Below are 23,939 nucleotides of genomic sequence, written 5' to 3' on the forward strand. Positions count from 1 at the left end.
GGAGATGAAGAATATCTAAAATGTACAATATAAACTCCAAAACTATCAATTTCTAGGCATTACTGTCCCTGCAATATCAGTGGGAAAACTGATAATTAAGGCTGTTAGAAACAAACACCAACCAACCCCAATGCTCTTCTAAAAAAAAAAAAAAAAAAAAAAAACAACTGAAGTGCCCAGGTGCCTAATCATACTAAAGAAAGATTTCAGAGTATATAAAATCTGCTTCATGGCAATTTACTAAACATCCTAAAATATTAGGATAGGTAAATATAATTAGAAGCACTAGATTCTAGCTCATCACTATACACACACACACACACACACACACACACACACACACATCATACAAGTGGCAAAATTTCTAAGCTTTTCCTTACCTTTGATTTTTAGTCAAAATGAATATAATAGATCAGGTAAGGATTCACTCATCATCAAAAAGTCTGTCCATATGTGATCTACTGTATCATTTTGAATTCTATGATACATGAACTTTTAAATGAAAAAAATTTAAATAACAAAAGGTGATTAAAAATAAAGTTTTATGCTTTCAAAACACTAAAAACTACACAGAATAAAAAACTAGACTGTATCGCAATATGAATGAAGCAATCCAAGGCAGCTGATTTATAAACTGAAGCCAAGAGAAAAAATGAAAGTCTAAATTACAGATAAAAGATAAAAGAGTATGAGTCTTAACTAACTAGATTTTATCAAAATCAGGACAATTTAGACAAAAAACATTAAGAGGAGGAGTGCACTGAAAGAGTTAACTTAAACCAACTTACATATAAAGGCTTACATGACTTATACCCTATAAAAGCGTTTAAGAATCAAGAAAGTCACTATCGAACACAGAAAATATTTAGAAAGCCTGTGCTTGAGTTAAAAAAAAAAAAGATGTAAAAATCATCAGCCTTCATTTCATAACCATATGTTCCTATTATTCATTCATCATTATATTTGTACTGAATGTAATAACTTACAGCATAGAAGCAAAATGTCTAAGCTTTTCCCTACCTTAGGTTTTTAGTCAAAATGAATGCAAACAATCACGTGGGACTCAGCCAAGCAGTGACGTTGAATTCTGCTCTGTCAGAGCGAGCATCTGTCAAGCCCACATTTAAACTGCTGCCTGCCTGTGCAGCAGCCGAAGAGCCGCAGATTTCATATTACGGACTAAAACCCCACTAAAACTGCTCAAAAAAAAAAATCCTTCCTGCAGCTGCCAGGCAACAAGGAGGGAAGAGGGGTAAAGCCTATTCTTTTCCAATGCAACTGAAACACGAGATCCCAGCTCTGCTGCTTTACATTGCAGCTCAGTGCTATTACTAGAAATATGGATACTGAGAAGAGAACACAGCACTGCATTGTCCAGCCGGGAAAACAGCAGATGTAAAGAGCTTCAATGCATCAACTGTCGGAAAGAGTCAACAGTGCTCCAAATAGAACGGACAACTACAGCTCTTTTGTTTAAGGAAAGAGAGAAAAAAATTGAAAGAAAAGAAAAATCTCAGAAGACTAGGTCTCCTATGAACAAGAAGGGTAACTGGAAGACACGCAGACAGATGGACACTTCGGATACTGTGAAAAGCAATCGCAAGAAGCAGACTGTTGGGGGATGTGCGCATGTTCGATAGCATCTTTTTTGCTGAAGTGATGGCGTGCCAAAAGTATTTTCAGTGAGCATAATCCTCTCCACATAAATGGCCTGACCAAGAAAGAAAGGTATGTCGGTATCTTGTGTGTGATATTTAAGCATGTTACCAATTTATAGCCCTGCAGGCACTAATATTTGATAAATAAGTTCATATAGTTCACTGCCCTTGAAACTATGAAAGGGTTTCTAAATATATGATTTTAAAATCTATCTTTTTTAGAAGACAAGCTGTCGCTGCTTTATTCAGCTAAACATGTAGCTGGGAGTAATTACGAATTACAGACATACAAAAAGAAAAAACAAACAGTAACTAGATATAGTGAGAAATTAAACTAAGAAGAAAAAAGGTCTGTAACCCTTTATAGAAAACAGTATTTATCAAATTAGGTCAAATTGAATCCTTATCTAGTAAATTAAAAGTGTATTCTTTAAAATGGCTATCAAGAGACAATGCAGTGAAATTATATTAAATAACATCAAGTATAATGTTAATATTGAGGTCTTTTTGAAAAATCCTTTTAAAACAAAATCCTAACAGCTCATAATAATGACAGCTTCTCTCCAATAATCTATCTCCTCAGATAAAGATAATAAATATATTCTAAAAGAACATCAACAAATTTTAAGTATTATTAAACTACAAAAAGAAACTTAAAACATTAGCATAGGATCACGTAAAGTAGTGAGTTTATACATAATACCACCACAGTCACATGTTATTACTATATCCATGAATACAACTTTAAACAAAGAGATGTTAATAGTTGCTTTAAAAACATTAGTGAAATAGTGAGCTTTTACTTTAGGTAACATACTGATGCTAAATAATCAAATGCAAGACTGCTCCTAGAGATAATTTTTGAACTGAAATTCAAAGCCAAAATAGTTTGATGTGAAAATACTAATAGCAATACAAGGTCAAAATAATAAACATAAATGTAACTAATGTACTTAGTTTTATTTATATGTAATAATGAACAACTGCCACTACGCATGTTTACAGAACAGAGATAAACTATTTTAGGAACAATCATTGTTTAAATAGCAATTCAGAGCTCAAGAACTTAGATATTCTTAAAATCTTATAAACCTATATAGATCTTGATTTTTCCTCTTACTTTCATTCAACTTGCTAGCCTATTATTAATAATCACAAAAATAAACATTTTAAGATATATGTAAGCACTATATTCTAAAACTAAAATTAAACAAGTAAATCAGACTGTATATATCAACATCAATTTTCAGTCATAACTATGTATTTTTATACTAATAAAAATTAATACCAGATACTATTAAACAAAACTTGTCTTCAAAATCCAGCCCCTCTTTACACCTTTACCACAAATTAAGAAGTTTTATAAGCTAGACATCTCAAAACAAAAGTATACAAGTTTTTCTATCAAAGGACCACTTAAATCTAGGACAGTTTCAATAAATTAACGTGTGTGTGTGTGTGTGTGTGTGTGTGTGTGTGTGTGTATCAATGCTTTTAAAAGACAAATGACAGAACTGTGGGGAGACAAACCACATTTTGTAGTAACATAATCCTTATAAATTTCAATCCAAAAGATATAAAAACACACTGAAATATCATAATCAATAATATGGAGATAAATCAAGGCTACTTCTAAAAATATAAAAGTGCATGCCAAAATATTTAACTCTCTTGTTCCCATATTTCAAGAATTAAAATACAGGAAGCATTAACCAGAGAATAATTTTATACCATTTAACAAAAGGAGATATACTTACATCAATTTTACTTTTTTAACAAAAAAAAAAATTATAATACCTGACAAACTTTAGCAAAGACAATTTTAAGGACAGGTATTTTAATTTCTCAGTGGGAGATTATCAAATAGGTATATTTGTTTAGGAACTTCAAGTCTTCCTATATTAATAGCTACAAACATACAACTATCATTAAATTTAAATTAAGATATATCCAACTTACAAAATTATATTAGCACCAAAATTATGAATGTATGCTAGATTACAATATAAATAACTAGCTGTTTTCAGTAACATGAATGCACTTTTGGAACATCACTTAAGGTATATTATTTCATGTAAACAATGTAAGTTAAACTATAAGTTTAACTTCTAAAATATCTGAATGATTGGATCTCAGCCATTTTCTAAGCATTATTATATTAACAGAAAGCTTATACATTTATGTTTAGAATACTTGAAATAGGTCAAATAAACTTTTAAAAGTAACTTTAACCTTTCTTAAATTTATACACATAGCTCTTTTATATCCACTAGTCTCATTATAAAGTAGTGGTGGGATCATTAGTATCTACCAAATACAACACTTTTCAATAAAGGCTTAAAAAGTTTTCTGATTTAAACAGAATGGCCAGTTACTTTTAAGTACAGGCAGAAAAAAAAAAAGAATTTCTAAACCACAATGTGCAGTTCTGAATTTTCCAATTTTCATTACGGGAGAACTATGTTTCATTGATATAGTAAATAGCTGTGCTGTTTATTTATTAGACTAGTATAAGATTTAAATTCATGTAAGTCAAAGTAATTTTTAAGTCACTGTTCACATATAACAAAATGATTAAGTACATTTTTACCTTTAAGAAATAGTCTAATAACTAAAAGCACTATGCAATTCCAGAAACTTGAAATTACCAAACCATAGTACTTGCTCTGTAACATGTTAGAAACACATTCAAATTCCCACCTACTTGCTCCTCCTAGTGGCCACTACTAGAATAGTAATCTCATTCATACCCATCTTACAAGTTCAATCAGTATTTCCAAAGTACCTAGGCTAGCATTATGTGTGTGAATTTACAATTACTCAATTTTATGAGGATTTACATGTAAATGCTAATACTTCCTAAAAAGTATTTTATGTCAAGATTAAACCAATATGCTATCAACTGTGAGTTGCTAGTATCATTGAGCAAGAAACCAAATATATTTACAATCATAATTTGAAATAAGTAGTCCTATATTAAAATGTTATTTATATTTCTTTTATTTAAGGAAATTATTTCCAGTAATAAGTGAAAAATCATTTCTTTAGAACAGCAATTTTTAACAATGCCAGTCTCAAAATTAATGACTAAATAACTTCTACTTTTTGGATTTGGTAAAAAAATAAAATAAAATAAAATAAAAACTTGGGGAAGGAATCAAAGCTATGAATTTATTACTCTCCCTTCACCAAAAGGTTGTTCCCTTTCTTTTACTGGGATACAAACCACTTCTATGACCCTGACTTTTTGGTCCAGAATCATCTTAAGGGAAAAGAAAAAACTAATAACATGAATAAATTTGTGCCATGAAATAAACCCTTTTTCAAAACAACCAATTTTGAGTATGTGACACCATGAATCTTCTTTGATATCTAATAACTTTCATGCCTGCAAATAATGCAACAAAGCATAATTAAAGAGTATTTTTAAGTGTATTTTGTGGAACTTGAGATTCAAAACAATTAAATATGGTAGTGGCTACTGCCTATATTTTATAGGGAGCCTGGAAAAACGTCAAAATAGATGTCATAGTTTTGTGCCAAAGCCATAGGTAATTAAAGAAAGACTGATCTGAATACTTCCTATTTAAGGTGGAAGGTTAAAACCAGGAGAGCATTTGAAAATGTCAATCATTTATTACTGTCTAAAAATCTCACACTGAAGTTACTGGACCCTGAAAACTAATTTTGACAGGTGTTATCTTCTCGTTGACTTTCTCAACACAGTAGGTTGCAATGGAAACATGCCAAGTAGTGTACTGTGACTAACTGAACTCTGCCATAATAAGCCCTGCACTGTCTGTCCCACAACCAATACATGACCATTTTACAAAAGAGGCCCCTGACTGTGCACCATACCACCAATGGTATGTCAAATCAATTTTAATTAATGTCAATAAAATTTCCATCTGCTCTGAAGGCCTTCTTACGGAGCTCTGCTCAGAAATCTAGTAACACTTTTCCCTTCTACATTCATTTTACTTTAGATAAAAGAATAGATGACCAGAGCTACTGAGATAATCAAGTAAGTACAACAAAATTAATCTGTCACTTAATCTTTAAAGTGTTCGTTGTGCTGCAAAAATATTTTTGAAGAAATTAATCTTGTTTTCAGTGACTATGTTTGCAAAAGGAAACAAATTATATGCTTTCTTTCTATGCTATCCTATATTTCATAGCTTTAAAAGTCCTTTTATTAGCATCCAGAATCCTTTTTCCATAAGATTTAGCATTTTGTAAACCATGATGCTTCATCTTTACAGAATGACTTCGAGGGACACAACGTGACTGAATTAGAGAATGACAACCAAAGAACAGCATTGATTCAGGAGAAGATATCGGTATTTTAGCCACCAACATCACTTACACTATTACTGGATATTTACAACATGCTTCAGTGGAGGAGAAGACACTGCTGCTTTGCAAAGATGACCTGGAATGCTAAGAGGTCTCTGTTCAGGACTCATCTTATTGGTGTACTTTCTCTAGTGCTTCTTTTTGCTGTGTTTTTGTTTTTCAATCATCATGACTGGCTACCAGGTAGACCTGGATTTAAAGAAAACCCTGTGACATATACTTTCCGAGGATTTCGTTCTACAAAAAGTGAGACAAATCACAGCTCACTTCGGAACATTTGGAAAGAAACGGTTCCTCAGACTTTAAGGCCTCAAACAGCAACTAATTCCAATAACACAGATTTATCACCACAAGGAGTTACAGGACTAGAGAATACACTCAGTGCCAATGGAAGTATTTACAATGAAAAGGGTACTGGACACCCAAACTCTTACCATTTCAAATATATTATCAATGAGCCTGAAAAATGCCAAGAGAAAAGTCCTTTTTTAATACTACTAATAGCTGCAGAACCTGGACAAATAGAAGCAAGGAGAGCTATCCGGCAAACTTGGGGCAACGAGAGTCTAGCACCTGGCATCCAAATCACACGTATTTTTCTGTTGGGCATAAGTATTAAACTAAATGGCTATCTTCAACGTGCAATTCTAGAAGAAAGCAGACAATATCATGATATAATTCAACAGGAATACTTAGATACATACTATAATCTGACCATTAAAACACTAATGGGAATGAACTGGGTTGCAACATACTGTCCACATATTCCATATGTTATGAAAACTGACAGTGACATGTTTGTCAACACTGAGTATTTGATACATAAGTTACTGAAGCCAGACCTGCCTCCTAGACATAACTATTTTACTGGCTATCTAATGAGAGGATATGCACCTAATCGAAACAAAGACAGCAAGTGGTACATGCCACCAGACCTCTACCCAAGTGAGCGCTACCCTGTCTTCTGTTCTGGAACTGGTTATGTTTTTTCTGGAGATCTGGCAGAAAAGATATTTAAAGTTTCTTTAGGTATTCGTCGTTTGCACTTGGAGGATGTGTATGTAGGGATCTGTCTTGCCAAGTTGAGAATTGATCCTGTGCCCCCTCCCAATGAGTTTGTGTTCAATCACTGGCGAGTTTCTTATTCAAGCTGTAAATACAGCCACCTAATTACCTCTCATCAGTTCCAGCCTAGTGAACTGATAAAATACTGGAACCATTTACAACAAAATAAGCACAATGCCTGTGCCAATGCAGCAAAGGAAAAAGCAGGCAGGTATCGTCACCGCAAACTACACTAAAAAAAAAACTATTTTTGTTCAAGTGTGAAATCTGTAAATATTGCTTAAAGCATGTATAGTTTAAAAAAACTGACTACATACATAGGGCAAGTTTTAGTTAAGACTCATCACATAAAGGAATTCAAAAAACTATTTTTTTAATTTCTGAAGAAGCTAATTCATAAGCTAAAACATTATGGCAAAAAGGTATTCCAAAAGAATCTATTTAAATAACTGTATAAAGGGATTCTCTGTACTAACATGCAATAATAAGCATGCATACATAAATGATTCAAATCTTATGTTAGGGGCCAACAAAATGTATTTGCATACATTTTTCACATAAATTTTAAAAAATGAAGACAGTCAAAAGACTATTTTAGATTTGCTTTTCATTTCACTACATAATTAAATGGAAATAAGACAGTACTATCAATTTTAAGGGAACTTTGTAATTATGCAAAAAACAAATTTTCCGACCTGACTCTAGAGTCCTAAAAATTTCTACTACATGCAGTAAGATTTAGTTATTATATAAATTCATTCACAGCATTCAGATGTTTCATCAATGCAATTCTCATCTACGTACTTTAAAAAATAACTGGGATAATCATTTGAATTTCTTTTATCAATACTCATATATACTGGAGAAATTATTTTGACATGATGTGATAAATGTGAAAAATTGATGTGTCTCAGGCTCAAGATTTTATAAAAGAATTATTAAAGGTTTCAAAATAGATACATTGTTTCCTCATTGGTATTAAGGAAAAGCTAGTACTTCAACAGATTTTACAATAAGATGAAGTATTTCACTCTTAAAGGAGTGCAAGCATTTAACTTCATTATGCCCGACTTCAAGTACACCTCTAAATTGAATCATGTTCCTCTAAATGAATTAAAAGTAATTACTTTCAAGGCACAAAAATTATGTTCTGTTGGGGGGAAAAAAAGAAAGAAAAAGAAAAGGAATACAGGTAACAGGTCTTCCAAGCAGTAACAGATGGGAAAAGTCTATTTCCTGACAGCAGGTGTACACAAGCCAACACTTAATCATGTTATGGTACTTAATTCATTCTCTGAACGCCACGTTTATAAACCTACAGTTTTTAATTTGGTTGATGAAAAATATTCTGCATCACCAATTAAAAACCTTTAGGTAGAGATGGGGAGAAAGCTACAAATGTTTGACATTTGATTTTAAGATGCACAATATAATCAATGCACTTTTATCAAGGTATTAATAATAAAAAAAGGCCAACAACAAAAACCATTCACTGAATGTTACACAAATATCTTCCTAATTTTATTGTTCCAAACATGAACTTTAAAATCAAGAAATACAAGCCTGGGGCTGGAAAGATGGCTCAGCAGTTAAGAGAATTTACTGCTCTTACAGAGGACCCAGGTTGAGTTCCCAGCATCCACACGGTGGCTAACAACCGTCCATAACTCCAGTTCCAGGGATCTAATCAGGTCTCCAAAGGCAATGTAGACCCAAGTACACTACATACATACAGGCAAAACACTCATACACATAAAATAAAAATAATTTAAAAAATACAAGCCTACTAACTTTAAAAATGTAAATTTATCAATCTGAAGTTAGAATGCTTCCTACCATAATTCTAATAATTTATATCTCTGATTCTATTACAAAGGGATAAGCCACCAAAAACACAAAAAAGTTTAAGTTGTTATTTATTATGTTGAGTTCTAGTTATATTCAATTTATCTCCCATTTTCAAATCAGTAGCCTAACTCTTCTACTCTATATCACGTAATTCTGAAAAAATCAGCTATGAAACATTCACCAGCTCTTGGTTAATGATTATTGTTCACTTAGTTTACTCTAAGTGGTTGTAGAATGACCAGCATCATAAAATTAAAAAACATACATAAGAGAATAACACCAAATCAGATCAGTGATGAAGAACGAGAAAAATCTGTCAGTGTAGGGTAATTCTTTCTGATTTATACTTCAGAAGCTTGAAAAAAGGAGCATGTGAGTTTGTGAGCAACACGCATAAGTTTGCAAACAAAACCAGAACTCAAATGCTATTTACAAATTATAATAGTGTAGGACTGTCAGGTTTTAGAAACTGACTTGTGCAAAACAATTCTCAACAAATACTTAAGGGTTTATTCTCAGGTACTGATTTAAAATCATTTCTATATTCCTCATGATTGTCTTGAAAAAATGATAATCAGGATATTCTGAATATCCAGAGGGGACTAGACCAGTTTAGTAATGCCAAAATTTTTACCTTGCCTTGTAAGTAGCATATACCTATACAGCCTCAGCAACCAGGAGACTGAGGCAGGAGGAATGAGAATTCAAGTCAGCCTGGGTTAAACAGTAAGATCCTGACTAAAAATAAATAAATAAAAATAAACCTTACTAAAAATAAAATATTATTTCCACATTGCAGTTTCAACAATATAAATGCTAACTTCTAAAGCCAGATCAAATAAGCTGGTATTTAAATATCTCACCAGTTGTTAATTGTGTCTTCTTCATCTTAGTAACTTATCATTTTTGTATATATGGAAATACTATTTTAAATGACTACTACTTGGTCATAAAGTAGATTACAGGGTCAACTATGTAGCATTTATGCTTAAAGCGTTAATACACATTTCAAAACAAAAATACAGAAAACCTCAGGGGCCAGGCATGGTGGCATATTTCTTTAATCCTAGCACTAAGGAGGCAAAGGCACGTGGATCTTTTGTGAGTTGAAGACCAGCCTGATCTTCATAATGAGTGCCAGGCCAGGGCTACATAGTGAGACCCTGTCTTAAAACAAAAAAACAGAAAAATCAGTACTTATTAGATTCTTTGGCATAAGATTAAAGCTAATAAAATTCTATAGCAACTAAATAAATCAGATTTCCTCTAACTTATATATATAGCATAATTACATATATTCTCAACTGGAACTTTATTAATAGTTTCAGAAAAATATCTACAAAAATAATACCAATAACAATGGAATATGTTTGATGATTGTGCAAGCAGTGTACTTGGCACTGTATTAAAGTACTACTTCATATAATCCTCATAACGAGGACAGATGAGAGTCATGCACAAGGTTAAACAGAGAAAATTCAGAGCTACTAAAAGGTTCTGTTTCTGAGATCACGCTCTTAAACCATTATATTGCTCTGTTACATATTTCATAGGACAGCTGCTAAAAGGTCTACAAAACCAAGCAAAAACGGCTTGTTTCACTATTCTCCATTCCCCTCTTATTTTCTTTGCCAGGGACTGTGGCCTTCATGGGTACTTTCTCTCACTAGTGTATGGCACCAGATGTTAGGTATAAGCAGAGAAAGGTAAGGAGAGGATATGTGATCCTCAAGCTGTTTTTTTCTCTCCCCTTTTCAGCTGTGATGAATGGGAACTAGAAATCTTTGAAAAGCACATGTGCTTCTGGTTTAGTCCCTAAGGTACATTTGTAAATAGTAGACAAGAGACACTTAGGAAAAAAAAGTTTGGGGGGTCTTTTTTAAAATTTTAAAAGGTGCTTTAAGAACTCCTAGTTTTTATCAGATAAATGTGGCATTGCATTTATTTACCTACTACACTGCTTATTAGTTACTACTTTGTAGCAGGGTCAGTTAATCCAGCTGATTGAGGTTAAATCCCTTCCACCCTCTCTTTTAGGTGCTTAACTAGAAACTTTAATAACACAGACTTAAAGAACTATTTACATACATTCCTAAAATACTCCAAAGAATATCTATGTATTACAGATGTTTATCATGTATTAATATGAGACATTCTGAGATTCAGTAAGAACCTGTCATTGCACATTACTTATACACACACACACACACACACCCGCGCCCCCTTCAAGCGTAACTATGGATCTTAGAGCTCTCATACAATTTGCCAGGGGAAGGAAAACCATTTCTAGGTCTGGAAAATTACTTCCTCTCCCTTTACCATAGCAAAAGGTTAAAGTACAAATGGAACAATAGCATCCAAATGCCACAGTGTGCTTCATAAGCAAATAAGTTTAAATTCAAGCTGAATGCCACAAATTCAACATCTGAATCTCACCTCAAACAATACCCTCAATGATATAACTAAAGAGATTAACAGCATTATGAAAATATTAAACAGGAAGCTATAACAATGTTTCAAGTCTTAAATGATTTTACAAAAAAAATTTTAATCAACCATTTAAAGAATAAAACTACTGTGGATTGTTTGCTTCACTGTCATAATTAAAATATTAAAATGTAAGCAATATATGACATACTGATGGCAATGACAATGTTCCAATATTATTGAAGGTTTGAGAAAATTTAGTAACAACCTGAACACACTTCTTTAAAAGTTCTTTAAAAGCATTTATTAGGGGCTACAGAGATGGCTCAGGAGTTAAGAGCACTTGTTGCTCTTTCAGAAGTCAGTTCCCATAACCCACAGGCAGCTCACAACTACCTATATTTTCAGTTCCATCTCCTCTTCTGGTCTCCAGAAGACAAAATACTAACACACATAAAATTTAAAAATGTAAAAGAAAGAAAAAGTAATAAAACTAAAAACGTCGACCACTGAACTGCATCTTCAGCCACAACCAACCCAATTTTAAATGAACTTTTCAAAGTTTTCAGTGTATGCAGAAGGAGATCACAAAATTCTTATAAGTTAAAAAGACTTGAGCAGCTGAGATAATACTGTAAGGCAGAAGACGACTCTATGATAAAGTAACAGAGTCTAACAAAAGTGATGTGTTCTGGCACATGCACATCAAGGAAAAATAATTACAAGTGAAAGACAGCCCGATATTTATATTAACTTCATTTCACGAAAAATTAGAATTTAACAGATGATTCAATATCTCTGATTCAATAGAAAAAGTGGCTAATAATTGGGATTTAATGTTTAGGAACTGAGTTATGTCCCCACACTATTACATAATTCTATTACAAAAAACAGGTCCCAAGTGATATAAAATACAGTATTGATAGCAATCAAGCACTTACTGATGTTAAGCTTTTTAAGACAAGGGTTGGAATGACTAATTCATGAGTAGAGTAGAGTCAGAAAGAGAAACTTAAAAAGATGAACAGAATAGTAATTTATACATAAGCAAAATGATTTCTATCATATATAGAACCTTAAAGGCAAGCTGGGCATGGTGAGGCCCACCTATAGTCTTAGCTACTCTGGAAGCTGATGCAGGACAATCACTAGAGCCCAGCAGTTCCATATCAGCCAAGGCAAAAAAGCAAGGCTCTTCTCAAAAAGAAAAAAGGACAAATGGTAAATTTTAAAAATAGAGAAAATATAGTCTTATTAGGCTCTCCTTCCAATAAACAAATTAATAGGATACAAAAACTTTTCTAAATAGTGCTGGTTCATATTCTTCAACTACAGCATGAATCATGATTTGGGGAAAACTAAAAATGGCTATTTTATTATTGCTATTTTTTTCACTTCAAGCCAATGAGCATCATAAACTTATACTCTATCTTTTATAACTATCACATATTACTGTAGTTTAATCAAGCATCAAATATTTTTACCTTTTGGAACTAAAGGATGACAGTCAAAATCTTAAATGGATGAATCATAAAATATTGAAGACACTGCTTTCAATAATTCATCAAGCATTTAAGGACATACTATTTTCCAAGAGCCCAGATTATGAGAATAACCAGGCAAAACATGAATGTGTTTAATAACTTACATATGTATAAATGCATAGCCACATAGAAAAAAAAGAGTATTGGACCTATATCTCAATTGAAGAAGAAAAACTTCCAAACGCATGGAAGGTGTAATTGTCAATAATAAAACAAACCAGTTCTTAAAGGGGGGAAAAAAGTGAATTCTTTCTACATTGGGAAAAGGGGAAACTGCAAAATTGGAGATAATGAAATTCACAAAAAATTTTGGGAGGAGTAATTATTCCATTAGAGATAGAAGCCTATGACAAAATAAGAAGTCAAGGGAAAAACTGAGAAAATATACTTGTTACTGACACAGGCTGATAGTACAACACATTTTAAAAAATTTTTTATTATTTATTTCATCCTCAATGTTCAACCCCTATGGAAAGCAGTGTGGAGAACCCTTAAAAAACTGAAAATGAACCTACCATTTGACCCAGTTATACCACTCCATGGCATATACTCAAAGAACTCATCCTATTGCAGAGACACTTGTATATCCATGTTTGTTGTTGCTCTTTTCAAAATAGCTAAGAGATGGAAGCAACCTAAGTGTCCCTCAACTGTCAAGTGGATAATCAAAATGTGGTTCACTTATATGATGGAGTTCTACTCAGCAGTAAAGAAAGATGAAATCATCCAGGTAAATGGATGGAACTAGAAACTGTTACACTAAGTAACAGACTCAGAAAAAAACAAAAAACAAAACAAAACAAAAAAAGACGTATGTTCTCCCTCATATGTGGATCCTAGCACCAAATCCTTATAAGTGAGTATGAATCCGGACATAACTACAGGAACCAGGATAATGAAAGGAACCAGGGAGGTAAAGGAAAAGAAGGAACCTGAGAGAACAGTAAGAAACAGGTGTTACTAAGGGAGATATGGATAAAAATGGGGTTATTTTAAATGGAGGGGGAGGGAGGGTTATACAAGGAACCTTGGGGATAAATGGAAAGAGCTCAAGAGAGGTGGGACCATAGGAGAAGCGTATTACTAAGGGAGAAATGGGGAAAAGGGGCCATTTTAAATGGGGAAACCATAGTGAAAGGGTTAGACAGTGAGAGAGACAAATAATGCCTAGCTAGTTTAAAAAAAAAAAAAAAACAGAGGGAACCATATTAGTTCAACAACGTACTGACAAATTATACATACAAATAGTTCAAAGATCAAAATACGTGCCAAGGTTTATCAAAGAAAGTTTGTTCTTTGCCCAAGTTTTATCTACATGGCACATTGGTAATGAAAAGTACTATATTGGTAGAACTAGCCTTCTTGGATGTTTCACAGCCATTTTTTGAGGCCTATACTAATCTGGTCAGAGGGATTTAAAGGATAGTTTTTGCTCCTTGCCCTCCAAGGTCGACTAAGTTCCAGGGGACTATGGAGCATCTCTCAAAATGTCCTGTAACTGTGGTGAGTCACCTGTCCTCTTGATCAAGGAGGCCATGGAGACCCCACCAGATGGACCTCAACCAGTGTTCAGTCTACAAAGGGGAGGGTCAACACAGAGGAAACATTTCTTCCATGCTTCCAAGTGAAGCCAGCATGTTCAAGCAGGACCTTTGACTTATCTTCACATAGATGGAACTGGTAAAAGAAAGGAGTCAGGGGTGCCTTCCAAGCCCGTGTGACCCCTGAGGAACAGATCCTCAAAAGACCTTAAGAGTAAAAATAAATTGGTTTATTTGGGCCAATTGTACGGTCTTAAACACCCAAAAGGAAAGTATAACCAAAGATTAAAGTGGTCAGTGTATTTCTTTAAGAGTACATGTGTATAGCTAAAGGTTACATAACAAGAACAATTGTAGGCAAGAGATATCTTCCTCTGAGTTGTTGGCCAGGGTGGCCCAAAAGACTCCCAGACAGTAATCCAGCATAGAACTGGGAAAATGAACAGCAGACCTCAAACTTATCTAAAGGAATATTGTCAACTGATTGCTGCTAGATGAGGAAGAGCTGATCTTCCTAAAACAAGGAAGTATATATAGATAGGCTGACTAGACTCAGCGGATGGACTAGCACTGGGGAACAGCAGGGGGTACAGACAAGCAGTGGATAGTAACAGGGATGGCAAGAGTATATGGGCTCCAGTGGCGGGGCAGGGAGGAGACAGGCTGTGGGAGGGTGCCATTTTGGGATGTGCGTATAAAGATAGTAAGATTGTTATGAAATACACAACACACAAAAAAAAATCAATCAATAAAAATTGAGTTATATTTGAGGACGCATAAAAATTTGCTTCAAAAAATATTTATTCATTTTTATTATATTAATGTGTATGAGTGTAATGCCCGCATATAAGTGCACCCATGTTGTGCAATGCCCATGGAGATCAGAAGAAGGCACTGGATTCCCCTGGAACTGAAATTACAGATGATTACTAGCTGCCACATGGGTGCTAGGAACAGAATCGAGGTTCTCTGCAAGAGCAATCAGTGCTCTTAACCACTGAGCCATCTCTCCAGCCCCATTAGTTTTCATTTGTATGTGTGTGAGCATATTGCCTACATGTAAGTGTACCCATGTTGTGCAATGCTCATGGAGATCAGAAGAGGGCATTGGATTTCCCTAGAACTGGAGTTATGGACGGCTGTTAGCCTCCATGTGGGTGTTGAGAATCAAATCCAGGTCCTATGCAAGAGCAGGCAGTGCTCTTAACCACTGAGCCATCTCTCTAGTCCTAATAATGCAACATATTAAGAAGGACAGAGAAAAGGACCACCCTCCATTCTAAAAACTGAGCAAACCAAAGAAAAATTTACAGAGCAATAAATAATACATCACCTAAGCTCAGGTCAATCCAGGGCACAAAACAAACGCAAAAACAAATTTCACTGATAAACTATTCTTTACCTCTCAAAGCAGCAAAACTTCTACACTGACATCATATTCTTCTGACAGACTTGCAGATGAAATGAGGATGACCATTTGTACTAGTAAGGATGCAAATGGAACAAGTACTAGGGAGGACAATGGGACCATACTTAACAAAATCCTAGTATACTCTCTTCTCCAGGAATTCTGCATCAGAAATCTCTCCCCAAACTGCACTGATAACAATATGAAACAAAGAAAGCATAAGCCTAATGACTTGAGGCAAGATTTTGTAATAGCAGAGGAGAGAAAATGTTAATGTCTATGAGCTTGTTTAAATAAACTGAGCTATACCAAAACATATTTAGACTCTATATACTCTACATACCTAGTAGAAGATGGTCTAAGATAAAGCAAATTACATAAAATCCATACAAGAAATAGTATTATTAGCATTATTATATGCTATTACTAAAACATTATTAACATAAACAAAAAATTCTATTAATAGGGTTAGGAAATGCTATGGAATGAACTGCATCTCCACAAAATTGATTCACTAAAGTTTCAACCAACAATGTGACAGAATTTTTAAGTGAGACCTTTCAAATGTAATTAAAAGGGGACAAGGAGGGTGGAGAGATGGCTCAGTGGTTAAGAGCACTGGCTGCTCTTGTAGAGGACCCAGGTTAGATTCCCAGCACTCACATGGCAGCTAACAACCATCTGTAAGCTCCAGGAGGATCCAATGTTCTCTTCTGGCCTCCACAGGCATTACATGACACAGGTGCATTGACATACAATGCAAGTAAAACACTCATACACATGAAAAATAAAAATAATTTAAAATTAATATTAAAATAATAAAATAAATTCTTTTAAAGTGACAAGGTTATGGGAAATGGTGTTTTCATTATAGAATTCGTGTACTTGTAAGAATACAGTGTATGAGGCATGAGCTTGGGTGCACTTCCCCTCCTTTTTAGCATCACAGTAACTCCTCTAGGACACAAAGCAAAAACTTTTCGGATTAAATTATAAATATCAATATAAAAATATCTCACATTAAAAATTTTTTTCTATCTCTGTCAATTTCAGTATTGAGAAACATGGGAGCTAAGAGGAGCCACATGCCAAAAATTTTTTTAATTTTAAAATTACATTGTAGAGTGTGTGTGTGTGTGTGTGTGTGTGTCACTGTCTCTGCACCTGTGTGCATGTGCCATAGAATACAGAGGACAATTTGCAGGAGTTGGTTATCTCCTTCACCATGTAGGGTCTAGGGATCAAACTGAGATCATCATGCTTGGCAGCAAGTGTCTTTACTGGATTAACCATCTCACCAACCCAGGTACATTTTTCAGTGCTCAGGTTACAGTTTCTACATACCACTGCTTTAAAAAGTAACCATTTATCTTCACAGAAACAGTTAATCCCAGATTGCAAGTGGAAAATATATAAGCATGCCAGAAATCAAGGAAGGAGAAATTAATGAAGTAAAGTCAAATACTTTAGGTTCCAACTTCAAGAAGGTTCCTGTTGACCTAAGATGAGGTAACAACAAGAAATGATGGATACATTAATTTGTTTCATCACAGTAACCATATATGTGTATATCTTGTAATATGTTAAATATAAAAATAAGGTTAATTTTAAAATAAACTTTATTTGAACAATAAATTATTAAAACAGAAACAAACAAAAGAAAACTATGTCCACAGGATACATAGGAAACAACTCTTTAGTCAAGAAAACTCACACACACACACACACACACTTCATGCACACACATACATGCATACACACATTCATACACACACACACACACACACAGGTGAAGAATGGAAACTTTAAGATTCCTCCCAGGACTACTTTATAGCATAAATGATTTAGTTGAAGCAAACATTTTCTATTATCCATAGAAACAGCCACACAAAAGCTTATTCATCAGCTCAGTTGTAGAAAGGTGCTGAGACAAAAATACTACTTAGTCTCAAGAGCACCACTACACAACCACGGATGGGGGAAATACCTACAGAGACTCTGGGTAGAGTGCAAAGGAATAACAGATAGGAATAAAAACAAGAGATTTGGGCAAAAGATGAATATAGGAATAAAGCCAGCAATCAAATAGGGAACACCATTATGCCTCCACTAAGAAAAGAACCGCCTTGTTTAGGAAATAGTGAAACTTACACAAAACTCTAGCTTGGGGTGATTATGAAAACACAAAGCAAAAACTTGGTAAGATGGGCTACTTACTGGTTCATTTTTGTTTTAAGGAGGAAATTAAGTACACCAAATTTGAGTTACTACTGTGTATAGTGATTCCCAAACCCCATTCTCACAGAAAATTGTAGTTTTTATCAAATAGAGATGGAATATTCCTAAATGAAAATTCCCAGCAGTAACAGATTTTCTTTGAAGAGCTACTTCACCCTCAATTTAGAAAGCTCTGTTAAGACTCCTAAGGTATCCTGCCTTACTGTTGGCCATCAGAATTCTCTCTTTTAAGAATCTAAACCTTGAGGGAAACAAGCATGCACACTCAGGTACACATGTACACATACATAAATGAAAAAAGTTGTTGAAGGTAATTCATTTAAACTTAAGTATCCTGAAGACAACCATTAATCCGTGCAACTAAATCCCTAGAGCTGCTATGATTCCTGTTCCTTAGCTTCCCTATCTTTCTGGTTTCCTTGCTTGCTTACTTGAATTAGCCCTTTTCTGTTTAAAACCAAAGAATCCTAAATGATGGAAAAAAAAACTGCTAGTAGATTTCACAGTCATAAAACTTTTACTTAATATCTCTGAGCCTTCCACAATGCTTTGGAAGACATTACCGACGGGGTGCTCTGTCACATGAACAATGTACAACTGGGGTAAAAGGGGATCTAAGAGCAATTTATGTATTAAAGAAGAGAAGATAAAGACTGGCACAGTGGCATGTGACTTTAATCCCAGCACTCAGGAGACAGAAAAATCACAAATTCAAGGCTAGCCTGAGCTGCAGGGCAAAACCCTGCCTCAAAACAACCAACCAACCAACCAACATAAATTAGAAAGTAAAACTGAACATGTTCTAGCATTTCATAGCTTTAGCCAAGTCTCAAATGAGCAGCAAAGTTGCATCTGCAGAATAATGAAGCTAAGATTATGCTGCAATAAGAAATCGGGCCGCATTCCTAGTACCACATTCTTCTCAGGCAGAGACAACACATCCCTAACAGAACCACAGAATTGTCTGCCTGGACCTGATACAATGTAAAATGCTGTCTGAGATTAGAAATTAATGCACAGAGAGGAAGAATCTAGCATTTCATCCCCCTTAAAGTTTTTTTTAAAATTTTGCTTCAAACTCCATTCCATTATCAGAGTCTATTCATCTCCATACAATATTTAAAAAAAAAAAAAAGAAAAGAAAGAAAAAAAGAAAAAAAAGCTGTAACCGTGACAGACTTACACAAGAGGGATGAGACTAATTATATACTTAACAGGGGTGGGAGGGGGACACTAATAAATACACTTCACTTTTTAATGTTCAAAGTAAAATCTTACAGTTATTTGGGTATATATATGAATGTCTATAAATTCATGTACATCCACCACTTATTAAAAAAATCCAAATTTTATTCTCTCATCCTCAAAATCACTATGCAGCTCAGGTTGCCTCCTCTGCCTCTTGACCAATGGGGTTAAAAGTCAGGCACCACTCCACATATGTGTACCTTTTCAGTACTCGGTGAATAGCTAACTTCAGTGTACAGATCACATGGCAATACCAAGATTTATCTTGCTAATTCCTTATCTTGTTCTTGTCATATACCAAGAACTTGGATTCCTAATGGAAATCACCCACTTTTCCTCGTCTTACTCATCTAGTATACACCTCACTAAAAACAAGCCCAGGCTGCTTCTAAAAGACCAGCTTAGACACTAAATAGCTTGGGGAATTACCTTTTAGGCTTTGTAATTGTTTCAGAGTGAAACAAACTAAAGTTACATGTTAAAGGGGATTTATATATAAACTCATCAAGATGTGGTTTTGCCATGGCTTCATCATCTGATAGGAAGCTGTTCACTTGTTAATAATCAACTGTCATTCCCAAGGGGTCTAACCTGATTGCTGCAAGACAATCTGGTCCGGCATACAACCGTCCCATCACAGGTAACTGCTCTCATCTTGACGAGGGTCTGTTCCCATCTGCCTGCCTTGTCATTCAAGATGACTGCAAGTTTAGAAAATGACTCATCTTTATGCCTGAGGTAACACTAGTTTATAAACAGTTCTTGAGTGATTAATATGCCTACTTGTCCAGTCAACAGGTGACACAAAGTATAGGAGACGAATGCAAAGTGACGACAGATGTCAGGCTTTTATCCTGTTTTCAGTTACCTTGTTGTTGGTCCAAGAAGAGGGCAATACTTTTTAGCAAAACAAGCATCAAAGTCCCTATTACAGAAGGTTTTTCACTTACTTTAAGTATGAAACAACCTCTACCACATTTCTATCAATATTAGTCATGTATATATAAAAAGGGAGAGGGAATGTAAAGGAGCACAGGGGAGGACGAAGGATACTTCTATTACTAAAAACTGTTTCTGCTAACTTCATTAAATGAATTTTGTAAGTGAAATACAACCAACTAAGCATAATGCGAATAAAACTTTCTATTTACTCCTCTAATTATTCTTAGGAAGAAATCTTTCACACACTGTAATTATTCTATGGTATATCTTCACATCTTTCAAATAAATATTTCAAAGTAAAACATTCTAATGTTGTCATCCAGAAGCCATGCAGTATATGCATGCCAACAAGGAATAACTATATATGTAACTAGTTATGTACCCCTTGATATTTTTCTATCATTTTTCTACAATTTTCCTTGTACTGGTATTTCCCCATTTGTATTTCACACTTGTCTTCTGTTTTCATTCTGACTGCATCATAAATCTTAGGTATTTTTATACAATGCTAAGAAACCAAATTGGAATGTTTTGTAGTACTGAAGTTGAATTAAAAATAAGAAGGTAGGACTTAAGCACAATCATTAATTTATCAACCTGTGATGTGCTAAGGATGAAATACAGAATCCAGTAGGAAATCTCTCTGTCCTTAGAAATCAACAAAATGTAATGGGATCAGTCAAAGCCTATAGTTAAAGCAAAGACATTCTCCCACTCCTATCCTCTCTTGTGATAAATTAGACCTTTCATATATCTACATTATGTATTTTACATTCCAAAGAACCAGTTCCCTCAGGAACACTTCTTGAACAAATCAAACAGAATACACTCAGATAGTACTCCTAACATGGAGTCAGCAATCTACATATCTAAAGAAATATATTCCATTTATCTAAAGAGGAACTAAGACAGGACAACAAGGAAAAGTCACAATGGCAAATGATGAGGAAGCTCATTCAAGTAGTGCCTAAAGGGAATGGCACTATGCTCTTGAAGCTTGTCTTTCCTTAATAAAAAAAAATGCAAATATGAAACATTATTATTATGAAACATTTGAAGGATGTAACTTCTGTGCTCATTGTACAATTATACTATGATTTCCAGTTTTAAATTCTTTACACAGAAGATGTAAAAGTTCTGGACAGAAGATCTACATCTACTGCCCCCTCACTCCTCATTTTAAGTTAATAAATTATCGTTAGATATACTTTCACACGCTTCATCAAAATGAATCAAATCTTTTAGTATACTAACATTACCCATTTTCTCAGCCACTTTATGGCAGAACTTGGGATCCCAGCAGACAACCGTCCACAGGCAGTAACCTTCTGTACCACCACTCATCGCCTGCAATTTTCTATGCTTGAACCAGTTAACTACTAACAAAGATGGGTTATACAATTAAAGATCAAAAATGTTTAGGCACTTAGAACCAGATATTGTGACTATGGATTAGTCTTTAGAGACCTAAAGAGGGTTCCAAAGTAGGAAGCAAGTATAATACTAGCAGTATGACACGGTGAAGCAAGGTTTCAGCATTTGTGTTGATGCCCAAAGCTTTAAGAGAAGTTGGAGAAACATAAAAATACTAGCAACTCAAAAACAGTATTTGAATCTGTACCAGAGGTATACCCAAAATTGACATCAAGTTGAAGACCATCTACTGCAGTGTAATGCAGATAAAGAAAAAGGTGTTCTCACTATCAATTTCTTTAAATAGTGAAGCTTTTTGTGATTGTTTTGTCTTTACAGTGCTGGTGTTTGAACCCAGGGCCTCACACTTGCTAGGCAATCACTCTACAATGGACCCTTCAATCTCACTCATTTTCTTTCTTCTTTAAAAGAGATAAGGTCTCATTATATAGCTCAGATTGGCCTCAAACTCATGATCTCCCTGCTTCAGCCTTTTGAGGGCTGAGATTACAACCATGTGCCATCACACCTAGTCCAACAGATAAATTCTTGAAGTTTCTTTTCCCGTTACTGTTATAGTAACTTTTACATAAAATATATACACATCAAAGTTTTTAAGATTTTATGTATGTGAGTGTTTTGCCTGAATATGTAAGTGTGCCACTTGTGTGCCTGGTGCCCACAGAGGCCAGAAGAGGGAGTTGGATTCTCTGAAACAGGAGTTAAAGATGGCTGTTAGGTGCCAATTGGGTGCTAGGAACCAAACCCAGGTCCTCTAGAAGAACAGTAAGTGCCCATAACCACTGAATCATCTCTCCAGACACTTTATTAACATTTTTGATGAATAACAATGTGCCCACAAATTCACTATGAGAATGACTGGTTACCTGCCATCTATTTTAAGCTCAGAATTCCTAAGGACACTATACAATACTTTGTATGCCTCTTTAGGATGCTTTCTTGAAATTCTATCATCACATCATAAGCTGAATTGGAGAGATTTGGGTTTATCAATCCATATAATAGAAGGTAAAAATCAGTAACTTCTAAGAGGTCAAGGAGCTGCTTAAGTTTACTTCTCAGATTTGGTATAATAAATATACCAAAAATTTAATTCCAGAATATTTATAACAAAGAAGACAGTAATAACAGAAACATATGGTAGGAAAACCGAACCATCTAAAAATATCAAATTTTGGAAGGTAAATGATTACAAGATCAATAGTTCACCAAATTCACTATTTGTAGATGACAATAAAAGACTTGTTCAATTCTTTATAAGTATAATTTATAACAAGTTTAAATGACCCAACTTGAGATTATGCCATCTTATCTTATATAGTACTGCAAAATCTAAATTCAAAAAACAAAACTTTTTTCAATGGCACTCTAAAAAACTAAGTTCAACAGTAAAATAATTCAATTCTATATTTCTTTCCAGTGGAAAAAAAAATCTTAGTTTTTATTGCTAAGCATTTCAAGTGAATGTCTACAACTTATTCACAGAAAAGCAGCATTCTAAAATTTCAAATAAGAACTTAGCGTCTAACTCTAAGATCTGTCTAGACCAGAAGCAAATAAGAGTTTTAAACCAGATACTTAAAATAAACGTGGGAACAGTCACTCACAGAGGAACATGAGAAGCAGGAAAGGCAAGAAGAACAACACTAAAAGAAACCTCCACCAAGAAAAAGACCTGGAAAAGAAACCAAAACCTAGAATTAAAAATAAAATGAGGTTTGACAGGATGGGGGAAGGGAGAAAGGAAAAGATGAATTAAGTAGACAATCCAATCAGCACTAAGACAAATATATTTAAATAAGAAAAGAGTCACTTGAGTACAAGAATTATGTAAAAGATTGAAAATTCACTGAAGATTTAAAACAATTTATAAGCAACAGGAAATCAATAACACACTGAAGTTCAACCAACAAACAGAAAAGCATTAAAAATTATCTAAATGCCCATATATATGTATGTATGTATGTGTGTGTGTGTGTGTGTATATAGCATGTCTTTAAATATATTAGACTGTTTTCATATGAACAAAACGGTTCAGATCTTGAGCATGAAATAAAAGTGAATACTAAACATTAATCTCTATTCTTCTGAATAATGAAGAATATATAAAATAAAAACATTTCTAGGTTATAAAAAATAGTTGTCTAAATGTAGACTTAGGAGTTAGGATTTAAAAGTGAGAAATATTTGTAATATTGATAGAAATTTTATTAAAATTAAATGGGCTAAA

General features: G+C 34.1%; 2 protein-coding genes across 3 annotated transcripts in view; one reads left to right on the forward strand and one right to left on the reverse strand.

Annotated features, from left to right (window-relative positions):
• Cdc73 (cell division cycle 73) overlaps positions 1–23,939 on the reverse strand; it is a 132,218-nt gene that overhangs the window by 55,884 nt on the left and 52,395 nt on the right. The gene's annotated exons all lie outside the window — the stretch shown is intronic.
• B3galt2 (beta-1,3-galactosyltransferase 2) lies at positions 1,081–9,303 on the forward strand. 2 transcript variants are annotated; one of them, XM_008836210.3, is made up of 3 exons: positions 1,081–1,728; positions 5,645–5,682; positions 5,921–9,303. In XM_008836210.3, the coding sequence occupies exon 3, from the start codon at positions 6,047–6,049 to the stop codon at positions 7,313–7,315; it is 1,269 nt and encodes a 422-aa protein (XP_008834432.1). In that variant the 5' UTR covers positions 1,081–1,728; positions 5,645–5,682; positions 5,921–6,046; the 3' UTR covers positions 7,316–9,303. The 2 variants fall into 2 exon arrangements, with proteins under 2 accessions (XP_008834432.1, XP_008834433.1); XM_008836211.2 differs by lacking the exon at positions 5,645–5,682 and having other exon boundaries at positions 5,921–8,038.

The sequence above is a fragment of the Nannospalax galili genome, unplaced genomic scaffold (genome assembly GCF_000622305.1).
Source record: "Nannospalax galili isolate Female #2095 unplaced genomic scaffold, S.galili_v1.0 scaffold1017, whole genome shotgun sequence".
Classification (NCBI taxonomy): domain Eukaryota; kingdom Metazoa; phylum Chordata; class Mammalia; order Rodentia; family Spalacidae; genus Nannospalax; species Nannospalax galili.

Coding starts and splice junctions, on each gene's coding strand:
- B3galt2 (XM_008836210.3), top strand. CDS start 6,047: ATGCTTCAGTGGAGGAGAAGACACTGCTGCTTTGCAAAGATGACCTGG.